Genomic DNA, 20,531 nt, shown 5'->3' with positions numbered 1-20,531 from the left:
ATAGAAAATTCACTAAAAAGACAGCAGAATACACGGATTTGAAAAAATATTCAAAGATAAATTAGAAGAAAAATTTTGTAAATAATTCCTGATTATGAGATCAAAAGATTATGTCATGCTCAGAAATTTGAAACTGAGTGCTCAACCACAGTAATATTCTGATAATAGTACCAAAGTTCATGAGTAAGAAGAAAGAACTTCATTGGGCATCCATGTAGAAAAACAAGCTTACTTATAATAACAACAAAAAAAATTTGAGGGATAAAATCTACTTTATCCCTCAATGCCTAAAGATAATGTTAAGATTAAAAAGACCTGAGAGAAAGCATTTTACACTCAGTCCAAAACTTCTTTCTAGTATGAAAACAAGCAGATATTGTCACAATGAAATATCTCAAGGAATATAAAACACATGTGTTCGTGGAAAACTACTTGGTGACGTACAGAAAACAAAGAGATGAAATAAATAACTCGGGTAGGAGAATCTTTTTTTTTTTTTTTTTTTTAAAAGACTAGAGGTAACCACTAAATGCATCTAAACAATAGAATTTTCTATATCCTATAACTCAGTGAATGATATCATCTTCCTCCACTGGTGTTCCTAAATAGAAACTCAGAAGTCTTTCCAACTGATCCACATTATATAATGAACTGGTGGTGAGGACTAACAAATACAATCTCTTTGATATTTTTCATCTGATTTTTTCTTGTACTTCATGGTCTCAGCCTTGGCTAGGCCTTCCTCATTTATATGCCTGAAGGTCTAAAGCAGTGCTCCAATTTCTGTATACTTCGCCAGTTTGATCCGTCTTCCTTAAACTACTCAAGTGACCTTTCTAATACATACATTTTATTCTTATTTCACCTTTCAGTGATGTCTCACTGCCTTCATAATGAAATCAAATCATATTTGGAAGACATGAGTTGCCTTTCCCAATCCAACCCATTCTTAACTTTTCCAGCATCATCTGTCACTACTTCCATCCTCACATTATATGTTCTACCCATGCCAAATACCATAGGGTAATCAAGTAGCTTGTTGAGTAAGTTTGCATCTTCTCATTTCTTTGTTTCTATGAGCCACCTAACATATATCACCTTTAAAAGGTCATGGTTAATTTTGGACTCTTATTCTGCCTACAAAATACTGTTCCTTCAAGTCTCAGTTCATATTTCAGCTCTTCTGTGACAGTCTTTCATGTTAATCAGTCCAAATTAAATGTTCCTGCCTCTATTTTCCCCAAAACTAAGCTCCTACTTTTCCCTCCAGGTCATGTTGTATCCTGTCTTGCATAATAAGTTAGTGTTTCTGTGTCTACTTCCTCCACAAATAACAGTCTGGAGAGACTGGACAGTTCTTTTTTCATCTGCACATTCCTCATGGTGCCCAGCATTGTACTTTGGTAGGAGCTCAGTAATACTGAGCCCTAGGAGGAACATTATGAAAGTAGGCACCAGCATAAATAATATCCCAAAATTTATCAGAGAAAATGATCTGAAGAAGAGAAAATGTGTATTTCATATTAATAATTATATTTCAATATGGTGACTGTCATAGTAAAGCTAAACAGAGGGTACTTATGAAGTACGTCTCCCATATTGGAGAGGGAGAGTATTCTGGATTGCTCTTGCATAGATAGGTTTCTCTAGAATCAGTGGGCTATTTATGTTAGTAGAAATCATACTTTATCATGGTTCAGTATATTTTAATCTGTTTCAAGCATGGTCCTCTTAATGTAACCCATTTAAAAGGCAATTCATGACACCTTTTGTATTTAGAATGAAAGTGGTCACCATTAAGAGGTTCACCCTATATGCACGCAGCATGCATTCTTAGTGATTAATGATAGTTTTTCATACAGGTTATAAATTGTCACATTTCTATTAGTGTCTATTTCCCTGGTAAGTCTTACTTCCGAAATTAATTCATATTGTAAATTAGGCATCCCAAATTCACTGAAATTATTAACATTTCTTTAAAAGTTCTCAAACTACACATTCATCAAAATTTGACCAAACTCTATTTCTGTTTCATATATATTTCAATGCTTTTATTAAGATTTTTGGGGAAAAAATGGTAGTTTGTAAAGTGTACAAGTCTCAAATGGCTAAATCTATCTACTGCAAATAAAATTATTAGTGTGTATTTGGTAACATAAGTTTAAGCAGAAGAGGGATAGTTTTAGGTCAAATTTCTACTTACCCAATCGATTTTATCCACATTCCAATATTTTTTTAAATCTCGGAACTGTATTAGCATTCCCTTCAGTCCCACAACAATAATGCTTGCAAGGACACACTAGAAATAAAATGTAAGTTGAAGATGAAGCAACATAAAAATTGTAACGTAAATTTAGAAGGGCCAAGGTATTTTATTGTTTTGTTTTTAAAGTACTTAATAGAGAAAAGCAATCACCAATTAGAAGACAAAAGCAATGCTTGTTTTGTTTAAAACTAACCTATTATTGTACTTTAAGAAAATAATATATATTCTAGAAATTCATAAGGTAATATTTGTATAATTCTAAACAATAAGAACAAAAAGAAAATAAGTAAATTGTAAGGGTGAATGTCATGAAGCTCAATGCCCTCTTAACTATACATATTCATGGTCATTTGTTTGAAATGTATTTGTTGCATGAAATTAAATATGCACATCATATATTTTCTTATAATTGCCTTCAATGTCAATTATCTGACTTCACCTGAAGATATTTATAACTCTCTTGAAAAGCAAACTTGATTATTGGAAGATCCTCCCATGGAAATGGTTTATTCTCACTACACACGTGGAAAATTAGAATAACAGAGGATGGAGACTGGCTCTCATAAGCCCAGTGTTTTGCATTCCTTTGGTGCCTCAGCCTTATGAAGAAGAAGGTGAAGCACTGGCACTAATGTTCTGAGTCACTTTGTATAACAGACATATCAACAGCAGGAAGCTGTATTTTGTTTCCTATTTCCTTGCCCTAGCACATATGTTTTTCTAAGAGTCAAAGTTTTAGTAAAATTTATACTTCTTATAACCGACTATGCCTAATTTCACCCTCCAGATGAGCACAGAATGAATCTATTTCCACAATGCCATTCTTATGTGAGAGCCAAAAACTTAAAAAAAAACAGCCACAGTACCCCCTGCCATGCCTGCCTCAAATGTGGTAGCTTTCCATACCTCCCTCATTCAGACTTTACTTCTGTAACATGGTTTCTAGATTTATGATTGTTGAGGTTATACTTCCAAGAAATTTTATATATAATGATTCTCATGAAAAGTTAAATTAAAAAGTAGATAGTGAAAAAGCACTACCGTACCATGGGCAGCCAGTAAAGCAAAGGTCCTATTGCATAGATGACTATAAGGACGAAAATGCAAGATATTAGACAAGCCACCTGTAAAATACAAGACAGACAAAAAGGAAAAAGAAAACCTTGAACTTTTTTATTATGTCAAAGTTATGAGGTGGGGGGATAATTCTTAGTTTATCTTGATTAGAAGAAACAAAATGTTGGCACATAACTGTTAAATTGCTTAGACTGTCATTATCTATATTTTGCAGCTGAGGGAAGTTAAATGTGACAGCTGACAAACTGGTGCAATCAAATTAAGTCAGTGATGAGAGAAAAGCAATTTCACACAAAGAAATAGGACACCATCAACTTTTATCACACATCACAGCGATGGCTTTTTTGTTTAATAGTGAAAGTGACATTTCAATTAAAAGTTCTTTAGCCTGTTGGTGTTTAGCCTGACTCCCCTCCTTATTTTGTAGGAGGTTGTTTGGGTAATAACTGAATATGTGGCTTAGGGTACTTCTGTGCTGATAATTTCCACTGAAGCATTTACCCTCTTATTTGGAGTTCTTTGTTAGTAAAGGCTCCAGTTGTGAAGTAGTTATATGGGATATGGGAGTGATCTCTGGCAGTGAACAGGCTTCATTTTACTAAGCCTGAAAGGCCATTAGTATCATGTTCTAACCAGCCAGCCTGCTGACAAAAGGCAATTCAATTCACCTGACTTCTACAGCCATATTCCACTTGATGAAGAACTTGATTTCACAGAAGCAAATGTTCAGGACTTAATAAAACATTTGGCCAAACTGCCTTCCTAACAAGAGAAAAGAAGGCTTTCACAGGGCCACAAAGATGCCTAGAACATCATTATGGAGATATCAAAGGAAATCTGGACCTAGTAGAATTGCTTTAATTAAAAATAAATATATAAACAAACAATATCAAAGGCTGGCAAAAACTCAGAGCAACTGGAATTCTCAGGCATTGCTGGTGGGAAGGCAATATGGTACAGCTACTCTGAAACAGTTTGGCAGTGTCTTATAAACTTACACATACACTTACCTTATGACTCAGGACTGGCTAAGAGAAATGAAACATGTCCATGTGAAACCTAAATATGTATTTATAGAACTTTTATTCATAAACACCAAAATCATAAATAACTAAAATATCAACCAATTGGTGAATAAATTGCAGTACATCTATACAATACAACTCAGCAATTAAAAAAATATGGATGAAATTCAAAATCATTGAGCTAAGAACCTAAACATAAAGACTACATACTATAAGATTTCATATATATGACACCCTAAAAAAAGATAAATTATAGGATGCTAGAGGCTGAAGGTAAAGGCAAAGAATTAACTACAAAGGAGTATGAGAAAACTTTTTATGGTGATAGAAATATTCTATATCTTGATTTTACTTGTTATACAGCAATTTTTTTTCAAAAAAGTGAACCATATACCTTAAAAGGATAAATTTTACTATATCTAAATTATACCTCCATAAACCTTATTTTTAGTAATAATAATTAAAAAAAAAAGAAACCTGGGAAGAGATCTCTAACAATTGCTTACATGCATATGTCCACACCCAGGGTCAGTCCAGCACCAGCACTTGTCCTAACCTGGTACTCTTAAAAGGTGTATATATGGGAAGAGGGAGAGTGGAGTGGCAGTAGCTGTAATTATTCTGCTAAGCAAGCAGTCGTTCAGGGCCTTTCCCTGTTGGGAGAGGCTGAGGGAGTCTGTTCTCCCTTCTATAGTTTGTGTAACTCATCACAAACACTCTTCAGCATACAAAGGGGAAAAACAATTCTTACCTGGGAATTAAATCAGTAGGGGAACTAATGATTGCCCATAAAAGAAGTTATAGTACACCAAATTGTCACTAAACTGATCATTTAGGAGTAATTGGTGATTTTACGTAAGAATTTTTAAACAATAAAATATGATGCCTGTCATTCTACTAGACTGCAAACAGGTAGGTGTCAGAGTGCAGCTCACAGGATCCAGTCAGAGAGCTCAGTCAGTGATCCAGTAAATCCATGTTTACATGAAAAGAAAAAAATACTAACAGCTAAGGTTTATTGTAAGACAAAAGACAATGGCATGTACCCTTTTTGTGGGACTCTTCACTCATATCTTTACAATGTACCTGACAGCAAAGCCCTAAATCTTAGGAGATGGAATGAACTTTGGACAGTTGCAGTTGCAACTACTTGGAAGGATCTGAGACACAGAAAGGCAAGGTCATTATGCCAAGGTCATAGAGCTAGGGAGTTCGAAAGCATGAAGGTAATATGAAATATGTACTGAATTGGGATCCAAGAACACCAAATATATTTTAAGGTTCCCAAATTTATTATAATACTCTAAAGCTGTTATAGAAATTACAACCTAATCAAATAATTCTATTTTAAAACAGTAAATCACAACTACATTTGGGCTTTTCTCTAATAATATTTATCTTTTATTTACATGGTGCTTTGTATGTTCATCAACAACAATTAAACTACAATTTCAGTCTTGTAATCAAAATAAGTCAAGAGTTAAATGGATCTTATTTGGCAAAGAGTGACAAACTATGGGTGAAAAAGACTTTGTTTACCTTTAATGGTAAGTCATGTAATGAAATAGACCATAAGCAAATGGATTATGTTAGCTCCCTTAATGCACTTGCCTTATCATTGTTGATGCCCTTGGTCAAAAGATAAGTTCATCTAATCAGACAAGAAACTCTTACCAGCTCTGCGCAGCGTATATACTCTCCAGTCATGGAAATTAATAATATTATAGTGTCTGCCCTCAAAGCTCTCAAAATACTGGTGTTCATTCTCTTCATAAAGAAGAAGCCAGGACACTGATATTTGGATTTGTAAAAATATCTTTGAGATTATGCAATGAAAGCCATCATTCCAAAATTGGCCAACTCAGTAAATTCAAAAAGAGCTCAAATTAAGATCAGATATTTGTAGTGTATAAAATAGAATTCTCTAACTTCAGGATTCCATAATAACCCACTTAAGCTATATTTCAAGTATCATCTACTTTCTTCGTATATTTTACTTGGCATATGAGGTAATATTTTCTTGCATTGCTCTGACCTACCTTGAGAAAAATTTGAAAAACAAGTTAAAACCAGAACAAAAGAGATGAGCTTGTTCCTTTTTTAATTGCAGAAAACAAAACAAAACTAGCTCCTTCTTAGTAAGTTTCAGGTTGGCTTCTACTGCAATTAGTAAAGCGTTCACACAATTACCCACTGGGCAAACACTGGCTAGGATTTTACTCTTTAACTCTTTCTTTCCATGTCATACCAACTAAATGTCCAAATATATTTTTGCTTAAAAATCATAACTACTGATATTTAAGAGTTAATTCTGCATAAAAGATAATGAAATAATCTATATTTTATTCTTATTACGTTCTCAAACAATTATTTTATATGCTGTATGTTAGTTACAAAGATGACCGCACATGCATTTTTATTAGCCATACCTATATATTTGGTTGGGAGTGGAGGGAGATACCAGTCATTTACTTCCTAAGTAGTTGTCAAAGAATGCGTAAGTAGTTCTTGAACTCGCTTCATGCGTAGTCTTGTGGAAAGTAGTGGAATGGCAAAAGAAATGGGAAAGGGCAGAAAGAAAAAACCAGAGAGATGACATTGGATAACTAACGCTAGATTAAGAAGGTTTTAAAGGAGATGAAAGCAATTAGCCAAATTTTGAAAGAATAAAGGAATACAGTTTGGTGAATTAGAATGCGGAGACAATCTCAGTGTTGCAGAAAAACATGCCAGCTGTTGTTTTCAGTCGTGGCTGAGCTGCCTGTGCAGCAGACGCAGTCTCTCATCCCTCCTGGTTATGCCTCCCAAGCTCCCTGCAGAGCACCAGCGGATCTCCTCTGTTGGAAGTGAAGAGAAGCATGCAGGGAAGAAAGCCAGGGGACACTGAGCTGCCTCCCATACTTAACCGTTCTTTACAGGGAAGGAGAAAAGGAAGAAGTGTAACATTTTTTTGTGCTATTTGTCTAATCTGTGCAACAAATTTCTTATTCTCTTAAAGGCCTTTCTTAGATATGCATGCTTTGGGTGTCACATCTAAAAGGGGTTACTGTAAAAAGGATCTCTTCATAAAGGAAGATAGAATTGTGTGTAATAACCAGGGCACTTGGTATCAAATGATCAGTAACTCTTGTTCCAATTCAAACATTTCATTTCATTTTCTAAAGCACTGAAAGCCTTTACCATCAGCTCACTTCTAGATAAAATTGTCCTAAATTCACTGTCAAAACAGCCACATATGGCTCTTGAGGACTTGAAATGTGGCTAGTTCATATTAAGGTATACTGAAATCTAAAATACCAGATTTTGAAGCCTTGAACCAAGAAGAAAGTGATGTTAAAATATCATTAATAACTTTTAAATTATTAACTTTGAAATATTAATATTAAAATGATAATATTTTGACTCCTCTAGGTAAATTAAAATATAAAATAAAAATTATCAATTTCTTGTACTTCAAAAAGGTGGCTACTAGAAAATTTAAATTATCTGTGTAGCTCATATTATGTTTCTGTTCAATAATGCTTCTCTAAAGTGTATGATCCTAAGCCTGGTTTTAAATGGGATTTTCTGTAAATGTGCAATATTAAGCAGTAATTAAAAAAAAAAAAACCTGTCCAGCCTGACCAGTCTCTTCTAATGTCAGCAAAACTGGTAGTTTTCTCTTACAGTTATTGGAAGCTCTCATTTCTCATTCATTCTTTTCTGTAGTAGTTATCTAACACCTACCACATGCCAGGTCCTGGGCTAGCCACTGAGGATACACTGAACCAAACCAGACAAGGTTTTGTGTTCTCCAGTAGCTTTAAGTCAAGGATAGACGGGTGACATCAATCATATAATCACACTAATGAACATTTAACGTCAAATAGCACTAAGGACGTTGACAAAGAGGAACACGACAGACCCAGAAGTGGCAGTGAGATACGAAGGATGGGAGGAATTCACATAAAGAGGAAGGGAAAGGCAGCCTCAAAGACAAAGGGAACAGACACTGGAACCCACAAGGGCTGGAGAAGGACTAGGTCTGAGAATGAGGTGGAGAACAGGCCAAGAGGAGGCTGTGCCAGGAGGCACTCAGTGCCTGGTAGACAGCAGAATGATCTGAATTCTAAGAGCCATGCAAAGCCTTTTAAGGGCTTTAAGCAAAAATAACATGCCCACATTTGCATTTTGTAAAGATAACTTTGCACAGAAATACCATTTCTACAGAAATACCAGAAATGTTTCTGAGTAAAAGTCAGTTGGTAAATTCATTAACAAGTGTAAGATGATTATCACTGATCCTTTGATTGGTTGTCATTAGCCTAAAAATTGAAGATTGTTTGTCATCTACGTCAATTTACGGGATATAAATCTAGTCCCTAAGAGAGTTAGAGCCATTTAAGGGGTTCTTCTGTGAAGTCATGTTACATAGAAAATTGCTTTCACAAATAGCCTATTTAGAACAAAACTTTTAAGGCTTGGCTTGCATAGTGCTTTCTCGGAACCATGTCAGTTATCAGTTTTACCCACATAAACTTAACACTTGCAATGTTAAAGGTCTGAAATGACTACCATGGGAAAGCATCTTCAATTTGAGTATGCACATTAAATCAGATTCTTTCCCTGTGCAATTTAATGGGAGCTGTAGAAAAGATTAGTGACCATCTCAACAAGCAGAGGAGCATGAAAATATTCTGCCACTGAGCTTTGTTTTCCTAGACTAGTGTTTTGTCAGATATCTTTCATTTCTTTTGAAGTCTGATGAATAGAATACCAAGCAGAAAAATAAATTCCTATTAAATAAAAAGTCCTTAGAAACATTCTGTTGTACTAGTCATTCAAACGTGTGGCCTCCAGAACAGAGAAGAGAAGGGGCGCTGCTTTACCCGTATTAAACATATTAAACAAACATAGGTACACCCAACTCAAGTAAAAAAAAAAAATCCCAAATTTAAAATAAGTATAAAGCTTTCTCAAATTATTCTCTTTCAGACACACAATATTAAAGATTACAAAGATGAATCATATAGATTGATTATTACTAAAATAGTAATTAGAAAAGCAGGGAAATGCCTAAGGAAATCCCAGTTATGGAACACATTCAAAGTGGAAACACTTTGAAGATTCTATTTCAACCTTCTCTGCCCACGTGATAAATGAATATGTTAACTTGCTCAAGATCCTGCTGCACAGTCAAGGGGCAACTTGGACTAGAAAACCGTCTCACTGAGTCTCGACCATACCAGGATGTTTTAATATCAAATGTTAAGAAAAGGTTCTAAACATATTTAACTATTTTTTAAATAATACTAACAATAAAATCAATGATCATTGTTAACATTTTAAGGACATTTAGTGCTCAAGCATTGTGTAAAATAAGCATTATTTACTTCTTTAGTTGTTGCAGTAATTCTACTTTAACAACCAAGTCTACTTATGCCAGAGAGGTCAAGTTACTTGTGCAAAGTCACTTCACTAGTGGTGGGGCCAAGGTACAAGCCCAGGCTCTGGAGCCCAACACCGAACCACTCACTGTGTTTATTGGGCCTGACTATGAAGAGAGAAACATAATACATTCACTCTGGTAAGAAACCAGGAAGAAATTACTATAGAATCCAGCTGGCACAATAACTCACACCGGTAATCCCAACACTGGGAGTCTGAAGTTGGAGGATTTCTCAAAGCCAGGAGTTCAAAATAAGCCTAGTCAACAAAGCAAGACCCTTATCTGTACTAAAAATTGAAAAAAAAAAAAAAAAAAAAAAAAAAAAAAAGGCAGGTGTGGTGGTGCATGCCTGTTATTCCAGCTACTTTGGATACTGAGGTGAAAGGATCACTTCAGCACACGAGTTTGAGGCTACAGTGAGCAGTAGTGGTGCCACTGCACTCCAGCCTGGGCAACAGAACAAGACTCTGCCAAAATAAAAAAAACTGCTATAGGAACCTAGGATTTTACAGATAGAAGAGTCATCAGAGTAGGGAATAATATTTAAGTTCACTGCATATTAAACCTTCAAATTTAGATCACAAAGATTTGAGAGTATAGTTTGCAAAAACGTTTACGCCACTACAAAAGATGATCCTACACTTGAAAATCCTCGCGGTGTAAAAATCCATCAGATTACTTGTGCCATATAAACCGAGGTTGAATGAGGATTTTACTTCTTAGCTGATGAGTTGTGGCAATTATTTGTCAAATTCCAATACATTCAGAATTGGTTACTGCTTCCTTTCCTGTACTCTATGATACACTGATATGAGTTTTATTAGTTGGTTTTATGCTATATTTTAATTTAAATCTTTAAATTAAAAGATTTAATGTAATCCCAGTGTTGGGATTACCAGTGTGAGTTATTGTGCCTGCTGGATTCTATAGTTATTTCTTCCTGGTTTCTTACCAGAGTGAATGTACTATGTTTCTCTCTTCAGAGGCAGGCTCAATAAACACAGTGAGTGGTTCGGCGCTGGGCTCCAGAACCTAGGCTTGTACCCTGGCCCCACCACTAGTGAAGTGACTTTGCACAAGATTTAAAGATATTTTAATATCTGTTGATCACTTGCCCACAAAGTCAAAAACCACATACTTTTCAAAATTAATTATTCTACAACCTAAAAAAGTATTTAATGTGGAAGACTCCCAATGAATGTTTGAAATGGCACAAATAATGTTTTAAAGGTTCTCATTTGATTCCTATCTTAAACATAAATTGTTTTAATAATGGTTAGCTGTTAATGGTAATTTTTTACACTAAGATACTATGATTTTTCTTAAGGACACAAGTTTTGGAGTAAATCTATCTGGGTTCCAATCTCAGCTCTGTCATTTACTACCTCTATGACCTGGGTAAGTTACTTTAACCTTCTTTTCCTCAACATTCTCATGTAGAAACTGAGGATAATAATTACACCTCCTTCTTAAGGTTGCCTAAATCATTAAAGGTTTAATTTTTCATAGGATTAAACAAGTTCATTTATAACAAAAGTATAACAGCCAATGCCTGGCTCACAACTCAATATCTTTTCCACCACCGCCACCATCATCATCAATAACATCATCTTCATCACTAGGATTGTCGTCATCATCATCATCATCATCATCATCATCATCTTACCAGTACCCAGCAGAATGCCTGGTATATCACAGGCTCTCAATACATGTCAAATTGATTTGAGTTCCTAAAAAATATAATAATTGTTTAACCTAAAATATGTGCTGATATCTTATTATACATTTAAATACCTGTACAACTCTATAGACAGAAATTTCAGTGTCAATGACTGATTTCTTTTTCATATAATATATTTTATTTATTTAAAGGAAGTTAAAAATGGGAAAACGTCATGTTGACCATTTAGATTAGAAAGAAAGAAACAGAGAGGCACCACTAGAGGGAGCTTTGGCCTCAAAGGTTGCTAACCACAAAGCTGCAATCTGTACAGAATTTTTTAGTTTGCTTGTTGAATCCTTAGCTTTCGGAAGTGTCATTTATAGGAAAGAGATGAGAGAGAGAAGGACTTTCTTAAAACAATTTAGAAAAAAATTAAATTATTGAAAATAGTTTCGGGCTTTAAAGAGAAGCTAGCTCTTCCCACTCTCCTAGAATGGGAGTAAAGGCCTAGCAGAACTTTGTACCTGCGGAACAATTCAGTTACCTGTGTCTTTGCTCCTGTGCTATACAGGCCAGCAGTCCTTCCCATGGCAGCAGCACTTGGTATGCAGAAGAAAAATGAAGAAGCTATATTGCTGAGGCCATGGGCCAAAAATTCCTGCAAGATTCATAATGAGAGAATATATAATATCTTAATCATAATCGACTTTTAGAGACTGCAGGTACAATTTGTCACATAATGAGGCTTGTTTGTATTCAGATTTTGTTCTCTCCACCAGTTGGGATTTAACAATTACAATACAAATAGCTAACATTTATTGGGTGCTTACAATGAGCAAGAAATTGTTCTCAAGCACTTTACTCTTTTAATCCTCATAACAACCTTATAGGGAAATACTATTTTTTGTAATGCTCTCTGTCATCAATTTCTCCTCCATCTTTAAGTCACCACAGTCAGGTTTTTCTTCTCATCATTTCACAAATGACCTTCACAATGCTAAACCAATTATTCATTCTTGGCTTCCCTTGCCTAAAAGAGGCATTTGGCTGAGCATGGCAGCTCATGCCTATGATCCCAGTACTTTGGGAGGCTGAGGCAGGATGATCTCTTGAAGTTGGAAGTTTGAGACCAGCCTGAGCAACATAGCAAGGCCCTATGTTTTAAAAATGAAAAAAAAAGTTGCCAGGCATGGTGGTGCATGCCTGAAGTCTCAACTACTGGGGAGGCTAAGGTGGGAGAATGGCTTGAGCCCAGGAGGTTGAGGTCGCAGTGAGCCATGATCATGCCACTCACTCCAGCCTAGTCAACAGAGTGAGCCTTATCTCTAGAAAAGAAAAATTGAAAATAAATAAATAAATGGAGGAGCTAAGCAGATATTGGAGAGAACAGAATTCCCAAAAAACGGAAGAGCAAGTGTAAATATCCATAGCCAGAAGCATGACTAGTGGGTTCAAGGAGAAGCAAGGTGGTGTTGCTAGCACAGAGTATAAAAGGGTATGAGACCAAAGAAGAAAAGAGTATTCGCAGGTTATATAGAGCCTTGTAAACCATGAGAGAGGCTCTTACTCTGAGTGTGACTGGAAGCCACTGGAAGATTTCGAGTAAAAGAAAGACATGGTCTGCGTTCCTCACCATTGTATCCTTTGTACCTAGACCAGTGCCTACTATATATTAGGTTCAACATATATCTGTGGAATGAATAAATCTACTTTTGTAAAGATGAGAAAATTGGCGCACAGAGAAGATTAAGGTCACATAGTGTGAAAATGAGATTTGCACACAGGTAGTTCGATATTCATAAACTACCACACTGCAACTTCTCTGTAGACCAGCACAGCTCTGTAGAACCACCATGACAGGTCTTGAAACAGGACATGGGCAAACGTATTTTCAGAAATATGATCAGTGTAATCTACATCCCTTGGTATTCTAAGAATAGACCCTCACATTCTTAAGGTTTTTTTACTAAAAGTAATACTAGTGTTATTTGTACTTAGAAATCCATAATTATTAAACATTAGCATGCAATAATAAATCTGTTTGGATTCTCTCCTAAAAACAAATCAAAAAGAACATCATGATGCCTTTTATTTTAACAAAAATGAAAGGTATTATGAATCATCAATGCCAGGTTTTTAGTTTCCTATGAATGATTTCTTTTGTTTTGTTCAACCCACTCTTGCTATACAGTTAGGAAAGTTTTATTTTTCATAAGTTCAACATTTTTAGGATCTGGGAGTGCACAGTGCAGTGATACAACTGGAGTGGAGAGGGGCTGGGGGCACACTCCACCTGGTTGTCATCAATTGAATATTTGAATTTTTTGGCAGATCCTTGAGCAAGGGCCAGTGAGGCCACATAGCCTACAAGTGCCACTCCAAAAGCTTCAGTGATTACAGCAGAGAGGATGTTCATCGGGGGAGCTCTAGGTGAAGGAATTCTGTGGAAAGAAGGACCATATTGAAGTCATCAAACCTCATGTAATTTCTGTAACAACTTGCAATGAATTTAACTGTGGTAATGACTCTGAAGTTTACATAGACTAAGTGAAATACCCATGAGAAAACCAAGCAGCCTTGCCCTTAGAAGCCCTTTGTTTTCAACATTATTTAGCAGAAAAGCAAAATTACAAGGAACACCACAGGGACAGCTCCATGCATTTAACTGGCATTTACGCCCAGGGAATTCAGATTACACCACAGAAATTCTGACTCTACAGAAATTTCCTGTATCAGAACAAAAGCAAATCTGGAGCATTCTTTCATTTGAACCTTTCCAAAATTTATTTGGCTGGTGTTGAAGACTGTATTTCCTCCCTTGAATACTACAGTGCTGTATGCAAACACTGGTTTACTGTGAGCTACAATTCTTGAGTTAATCCCTAAATTTGCCATTGAGTTAATTATCTTAACTATGTTTTTAACTCAATCCTTTCACAGTACACTTAACTATACCTCACATCCATTAAGAAAAATATGTATAAAAGCTCCATCTAACTAACCCTCTGTTTCAAAATATAGGAGCATAGTTGTTTTTCCATTTCAAGAACTGTTTAAAATATTTTTCTCAAATAATACCCAGCCCTTGTCTAATTGTTTTTTGAAAACCACTTGAGCCAAATTATCATTATTTATTTATCCCTGATGATTCCTTGGGAGACTTACCAAATAAATAAATAAATAAATAAATCTCTTAGGCAATAGTGGAGGAAAACTGGAAGAGAATTCATGTTGATTTTTAATACCCGGTATGTAAGTAGAATGCTTGGCCCTTTCATAATACCTATTTTACTTAATTCTCCCAACAACCTCCAAACCAAGCATCATTATACCCACTGTATGGAGGAGAAAACATTTTGAGAAAGGTTAGGTAATAGTTATCTAACATCACAAGGTGAATGGCAGAGCTGGAATGCAATCTCAGCTCCACTTCTGTTCAAAGACATGTTCTTGTTATAATTCCTTTAGCAGAAGGGTCTGGAAAGGTCACTCAAAATAAAGGAGAATTAGAGATGATGGAGGAGAGGCAAGACTTTTTTTTATTTTAACCCACTGACTTAAGTTTACCATTAAGACAAATTGATTTGTATCATTACAGGTTTTTATGCTATACAAAATCATTTCAAAGTAAAATAACTTAGTTTCACGAACACTGAGTGAGCCTAATTATTAATAACAACAAATTGGCATAAAAGGAATAACAAACTGACTTTCAAAGATAGAAAAGCAGGAATCTTCGAGAAAATTCAATTTGATTCATATAATCAACATTAGCCTATGTCTATATGTGATAGAAACAGGATTTTTAACATTCCCTTTTTAATTCCTGAGAATTTTTCTACTGTTTCTCCATTTTCGTGTAATTAGAAACCAAAATTTGGGATTGGAAGATAAAAATTTATAGGATTCAACAATTGTAACTTTGCCCCAAATTCATAATTATCAGTGTACATGTAATGCAGCCCATTCAAAGGGAGTAACCCATAAGATACTGTCCTCCTTCCCTCATATATTTTCATTTTCTTTCAGCCCATACGTGGTACAACCTTTTGCTCATTTAGGGTGAACATCTCTTTTGTTAAACTCCTTCTTAGTGGCGAGAGGAAGGCTAAGGCCAGCTAAGGAACTACTCCTTCTTTTCCACTTCCACTCTTTTTCACGATTATATACTACCCAGGCCTAGGGTTTGCTATTTCAGATGATGCTTGTCTACTTTTACTATGATTTAACTGAAATGAAAATAGTCATAGAATATGTGTGGAGGGGAAGAGATAGGGCTGACTAAATCCCAGATCATAACTAATTTGCAAAGTCAATGCCCTCTATTTTGTTAATAATATATTTGCAAATATTCCCCACACCTTTTACCTGAAGTAATGCTGTATAAAGAAATTATCAACATCCTTAGTAATAGGTGAAGTCTAGGAAGTTACTCTTTCTCGACACATGAAGTATGTATTTCTATCATTTTGTAATAGAAATTAATTAGAATTAGGAAATGAAATATTCATACCCACCCATTCCCTGTCCCTTTCTCCATCAAAAATAAACAAACAAACAAATAATATTTTTTTTAAAAAAAGACTACATTACCCTTGTGGAATATGACCAACTACTTCTAATCCGTATGTGTTTTCCATATTGGTGCAATAACAAGCAAATGATGCAGCAATAATCTGTGTGGTTCCATTTGCAAAAAGAAAAAATATACATTAATGACCTCTCAAACACCTTCAAACAATTTTTAAAAGTAAACATTGTTATCATGTCACATAAACATCAAGAATAATCTAGCAGTTGCACAGACTTTTAAAAATAAACAAAATATTAAAAGTCAAGAAGTCACTCAGTTTTGAGAGCACTGACAGTCTCAAAATTAGATGACATCCCAATCATATGGCTTTTCTAATATCTTACCCTTGTCAACCCAATTATGTCCAATTTTGAAGGGGAAAAACTACAGGATACAGGAATGTGTGTGTGTGCATGAAGACAGCACAATCCAACCTAAATACTTGCCTCCCATGATATGAAGGGATGCTTCGTAAGACAGCACGTTTTCTCTCCATGACAGCAGCCTTTCAAGAGTTTGAGATATTGCATCAACATTCCTAATCCATGTTAGTAATCAATGATGATTTACAGTCTCCTTGAATATTTTTAAATTTTTAGCTTTTACGATTTCTTACAGTGAAACATGCTGCTTCACAGCCTGCTGGGCTCAATGCTTTTAAAATGACCCCTATGGAGTTTCAGATACCCTATCCTTCTGTTACTGACATATGCTAAGCAAGGTTACATGTTCCCTGCCTATACCCATAACCATCTTTAATATGCATATCAAAGCCCAGTTCACCAGCCACTGCATTCTGCTGTTTTCCATCGATTTTCATTTTTCTGATAATTTTAATAGATATTAAAAATTTCACATGATTATGGTATCAGTTTGGAGTAATTCATCTTGTAAAAGAGATAATAATTCACTTAAAGTACAAATTTACAGTATATATGGCCAGAAAAAAGTATAACAAATTCACACTAGCAAAATAAGGAATATCTAATAATCAATGCCCAATAATATAATTTTGTAGGTTTTTCCCCTATTCCTGTTGTTCTGTTCTCTGTGATGATATTTAGCTGAATTTGCAGAGGTTTTTAAAACATAAAATAGGCTTAAAAAGCAAAACATCTTGAAGACTTAAAGAAAAAGATAAAAAGCAACAAAACCATAAAGGTGATATTGTTAAACTTTATAAATATTGTGAATAGTAAATAGCATTTTCTAAAGAAGCTAGTAGTAGCTAAAGATTCAGGCTATTAGTTTAGAATCAGACATATTAACATATTTAAAAATTCCTATGCCAATTAATAAATTATAATTGCTCATAATCATCATGAAACATCTATTCTAGGTCAGAAAATAATGAGAGTTGTAAAGAAAATATGCCATAGCTACCAGATACTGGATTCTTATTGAAAATTGAAGTATACAGGGTGTTTGATACACAATTAATATTAAAATTAAGTGCTCTAACTCACTGAATTAGCCTTTCAGACAGTGTTTTATTCCTCGCTGTATTTCTTTACCAAAATTAAACTATCCTTATCAGTTGAGTGATTGGTCCTTCTTCAATATTAATTCAATATGCGTGTATAAGGCCAGTACTGCCCTTAGACCTGGGCAAGAGGGGATTGCACCCCAGGTGTGACTAGTGCTTTAGAGCAGCAGTCCCCATCCTTTTTGTGCAAGACAATTTCTTCATGAACAGGGTTGGGAGAGGAGGTGGGAGATGGTTTGGGGATGATGAAGCTGTTCCCACCTCAGATTATCAGGCACTAGGTTCTCATAAGGAGCACGCAGCCTAGATCTCTCGCATGCACAGTTCACAACAGGGTTTGTGTTGCTCTGAGAATCTAATGCTGCCACTGATCTGACAGGAGGTGGAGCTCAGGCAGTCATGTTCTTCTGCTGTGTGGCCAGGTTCCAAACAGTCCATGAACTGGTACCAGTCCATGGCCCAGAAGTTGGGGACCCCTGCTTCCGAGGGTTCTAATCTGACTTCTTCCAACTGTAGACTTCCCCACAAGAAGAGAGCTCTGTGGGAGTAGGGAGTTTGTGCCCAACTCAAACCTGTACCCTTCTTTCTGAACCACAATTTGGATACTCAAGAATCTATCATTCCCTGCCCAAATGGCCTTCTGCCTGCTTGCAGGGCACCTTCTGGAAGTCCATCCTCCCAGGGTGGCTCAAGAAAGTTGGCAAAGAGACAGTTGTAGTGGTGATGGAGTGGCGATGTGTTTGGAGCCTGGACGTGAGGACAGAGGTGTCCACACATATACATATGAATCCCCTGGCAGGTGGGATAGAGCTGGAAAGTGAAGAGAGGGAGCAGACCAAGAGGCTGCATCTCCCCACTCTGCCCCATACTGGCAGAACATAAATGATTAGGAAAATTCTCTGTTCTAACCCGGCTTTCAAAGTCATCCCTAAGGGATATTTGTCAACACAAGAAAACAGAATCTGTTATATTTAACATTTTGATCTATAACTTACAAGTATTGGGGCTTGCATTGGTACTTTTGCCTTGGGTCTTGGAAATGTTAGGGATAACACGTATATAAGGAATACCTTTAATCTTATTGTAAGAGTAATTGTAACTGGTTTTGCAGAGAATAAGCAAATGTTTTACTACCAGCTTAACAGCCTTCCTCCCTAAGGTTATTTTCAATTTTTGGTTTTATGAAACTTATGCAATATAGCTTCCCAAGATATAATAAGCATTTCTTAATATCTACAGGACTTCGAGATAAGATGGTATGTTTCACAGTTGTTGCTGTGAAAACTAATAATCATAGTACTCTGTATTTTTATGACTTATTTGAAATACACACACATATATATTATATAAATCACACATGTTATATAGATCTCAACAAATTATCAAGAGTACAGGATAATGCATGGCCTAGTTATGGAGAGAAGCCTTTTGTATTAGTTGTATAGAAATAAGTCATAGCCTTCAGAGTTAATTTCCAATGTGCTAGCCTTATAATTGTACATAAACTTACATAATTTCAACAATTAGAAGGAATATTTTAATAGATGAAGTTATTTAGACAACATTTATCATATACATGTATAACTCAAAGATCATTAAAATACTAAAGCCAACTGATAGTAAATTAGTAGACTGTGGTTATATGTTAAGATTTTATTTTCAACTTAATGCTTTGTATAGTTAAGAGTTCCCATTAGAGGTTCTTGAAATTTCAGAATATATTTTCTAATGCCACAAGCCTTAGGAGCAAAATGTAATGTATTGCTTTTCCAGATACAACAAAAAAAATTTTAGAGAACCAGCTGTGGCCAATGAAAATCATGAGCATCCTTTCAATGAAGCAAAATTAGGTAAGTAACAAAAACCTTTCAATCATTAATGAACATTTATCAATTGATAATATTTCTACACATATTTCATAGGTGCCATATAAATAGGAAAGATACTATATTTTATTAATTTACAGAAGAACATGCCAGAGATATTTTGAGTCTCACCCTTATAAGTACCTCCTTATTTAAGATTTTAAGCTATATGTTCTCTTATTTATATAAAAAATTATAAGCATACGAGAAATGTTGTATAAATTTAAAACATGTGTGCCTTCTTTTTTAAATTATTGACTCAAAATGTTTCCTGTTCTTACATTACTGTATAGCCACGCAAATTAGCCCTGCTTTAATGAGAGACAGGAGTAGCTGAGGGTTACTGTAGACAATATAGTAAGCATCTGCAGATCTCCCCAAGAACTGGCAAGCTTTGTGTGGCAAAAAACTAAATGTTCATTTTATACTTACCAAAACTAAGTCGACAGGAAGAACAACTTTAATTTTCCTTTTAAACTGTTCATTCAGCTCTTTAACAAGAACAAGGACCACGATGCTCAGCAAGGATAAAAGCAATGCTTCCAGTCGCACAGACTTGATGTTTTCGAAAACATATGCATAAATCTACAGTAATGAGAAAAAATACGAACAAAATTCAGGGTCACCTATAATATACTAACATGAAAATATGACCCCCAATATACTCAATGATGTTTTATAAAACTATCTTAATGGCTAGGGAGAGGAAAGGTATAGGTAGGAGGGTAGTCAGTGCTAATGCTATATATTTATTTGCATCTACAAAATTTCTGTACCCTTGATTCTTTCATCAAACTCAGGGTTTGCACCTTCCTACATAAGAACACTGCTAAAGAGAATGACTCTTCTGGTTTCATCCCTGACACTTCGAGGGGCAGAGATGTTTAACTCATTATTTATATGCAGATTCATCATTAACAGCAGTCAGGGAACCATGGGTTCCCCAACTTTGGGGCCCTCCTCAAACCCCAGAAGCAAATAAGCACACATATAGATCACACATAAAAGAATTAAGAGCTGGCATTTAACTGACATCAGATATTTGGCTTCATGTAAAATATTAACATGTTCTCAGTCATTCAGCATTAACTTACTTGTTTATTGTCACTTACTTTATACCAAGCACCATGCCCACTGCGAGGTCTACA

At 35.4% G+C, this 20,531-nt stretch overlaps 1 protein-coding gene across 1 annotated transcript in view; it reads right to left on the bottom strand.

Moving 5' to 3' along the window:
• The window catches only part of SLC26A7 (solute carrier family 26 member 7), a 143,236-nt gene that overhangs the window by 39,050 nt on the left and 83,655 nt on the right, over positions 1 to 20,531 (bottom strand). The window contains exons 6-11 of the mRNA XM_008001056.3: positions 19,816 to 19,968; positions 16,053 to 16,135; positions 13,753 to 13,900; positions 12,004 to 12,117; positions 3,313 to 3,390; positions 2,204 to 2,299 (exon numbers count right to left, since the gene is read on the bottom strand). Of these exons, the coding sequence (XP_007999247.1) occupies positions 2,204 to 2,299; positions 3,313 to 3,390; positions 12,004 to 12,117; positions 13,753 to 13,900; positions 16,053 to 16,135; positions 19,816 to 19,968 (672 nt within the window). The remainder of the gene's footprint in view (positions 1 to 2,203; positions 2,300 to 3,312; positions 3,391 to 12,003; positions 12,118 to 13,752; positions 13,901 to 16,052; positions 16,136 to 19,815; positions 19,969 to 20,531) is intronic.

Source organism: Chlorocebus sabaeus, chromosome 8, assembly GCF_047675955.1.
Source record: "Chlorocebus sabaeus isolate Y175 chromosome 8, mChlSab1.0.hap1, whole genome shotgun sequence".
Lineage (NCBI taxonomy): Eukaryota > Metazoa > Chordata > Mammalia > Primates > Cercopithecidae > Chlorocebus > Chlorocebus sabaeus.
Note: the sequence above shows the minus strand (reverse complement) of the source record. Positions and strands in the feature narration are given on the sequence as shown.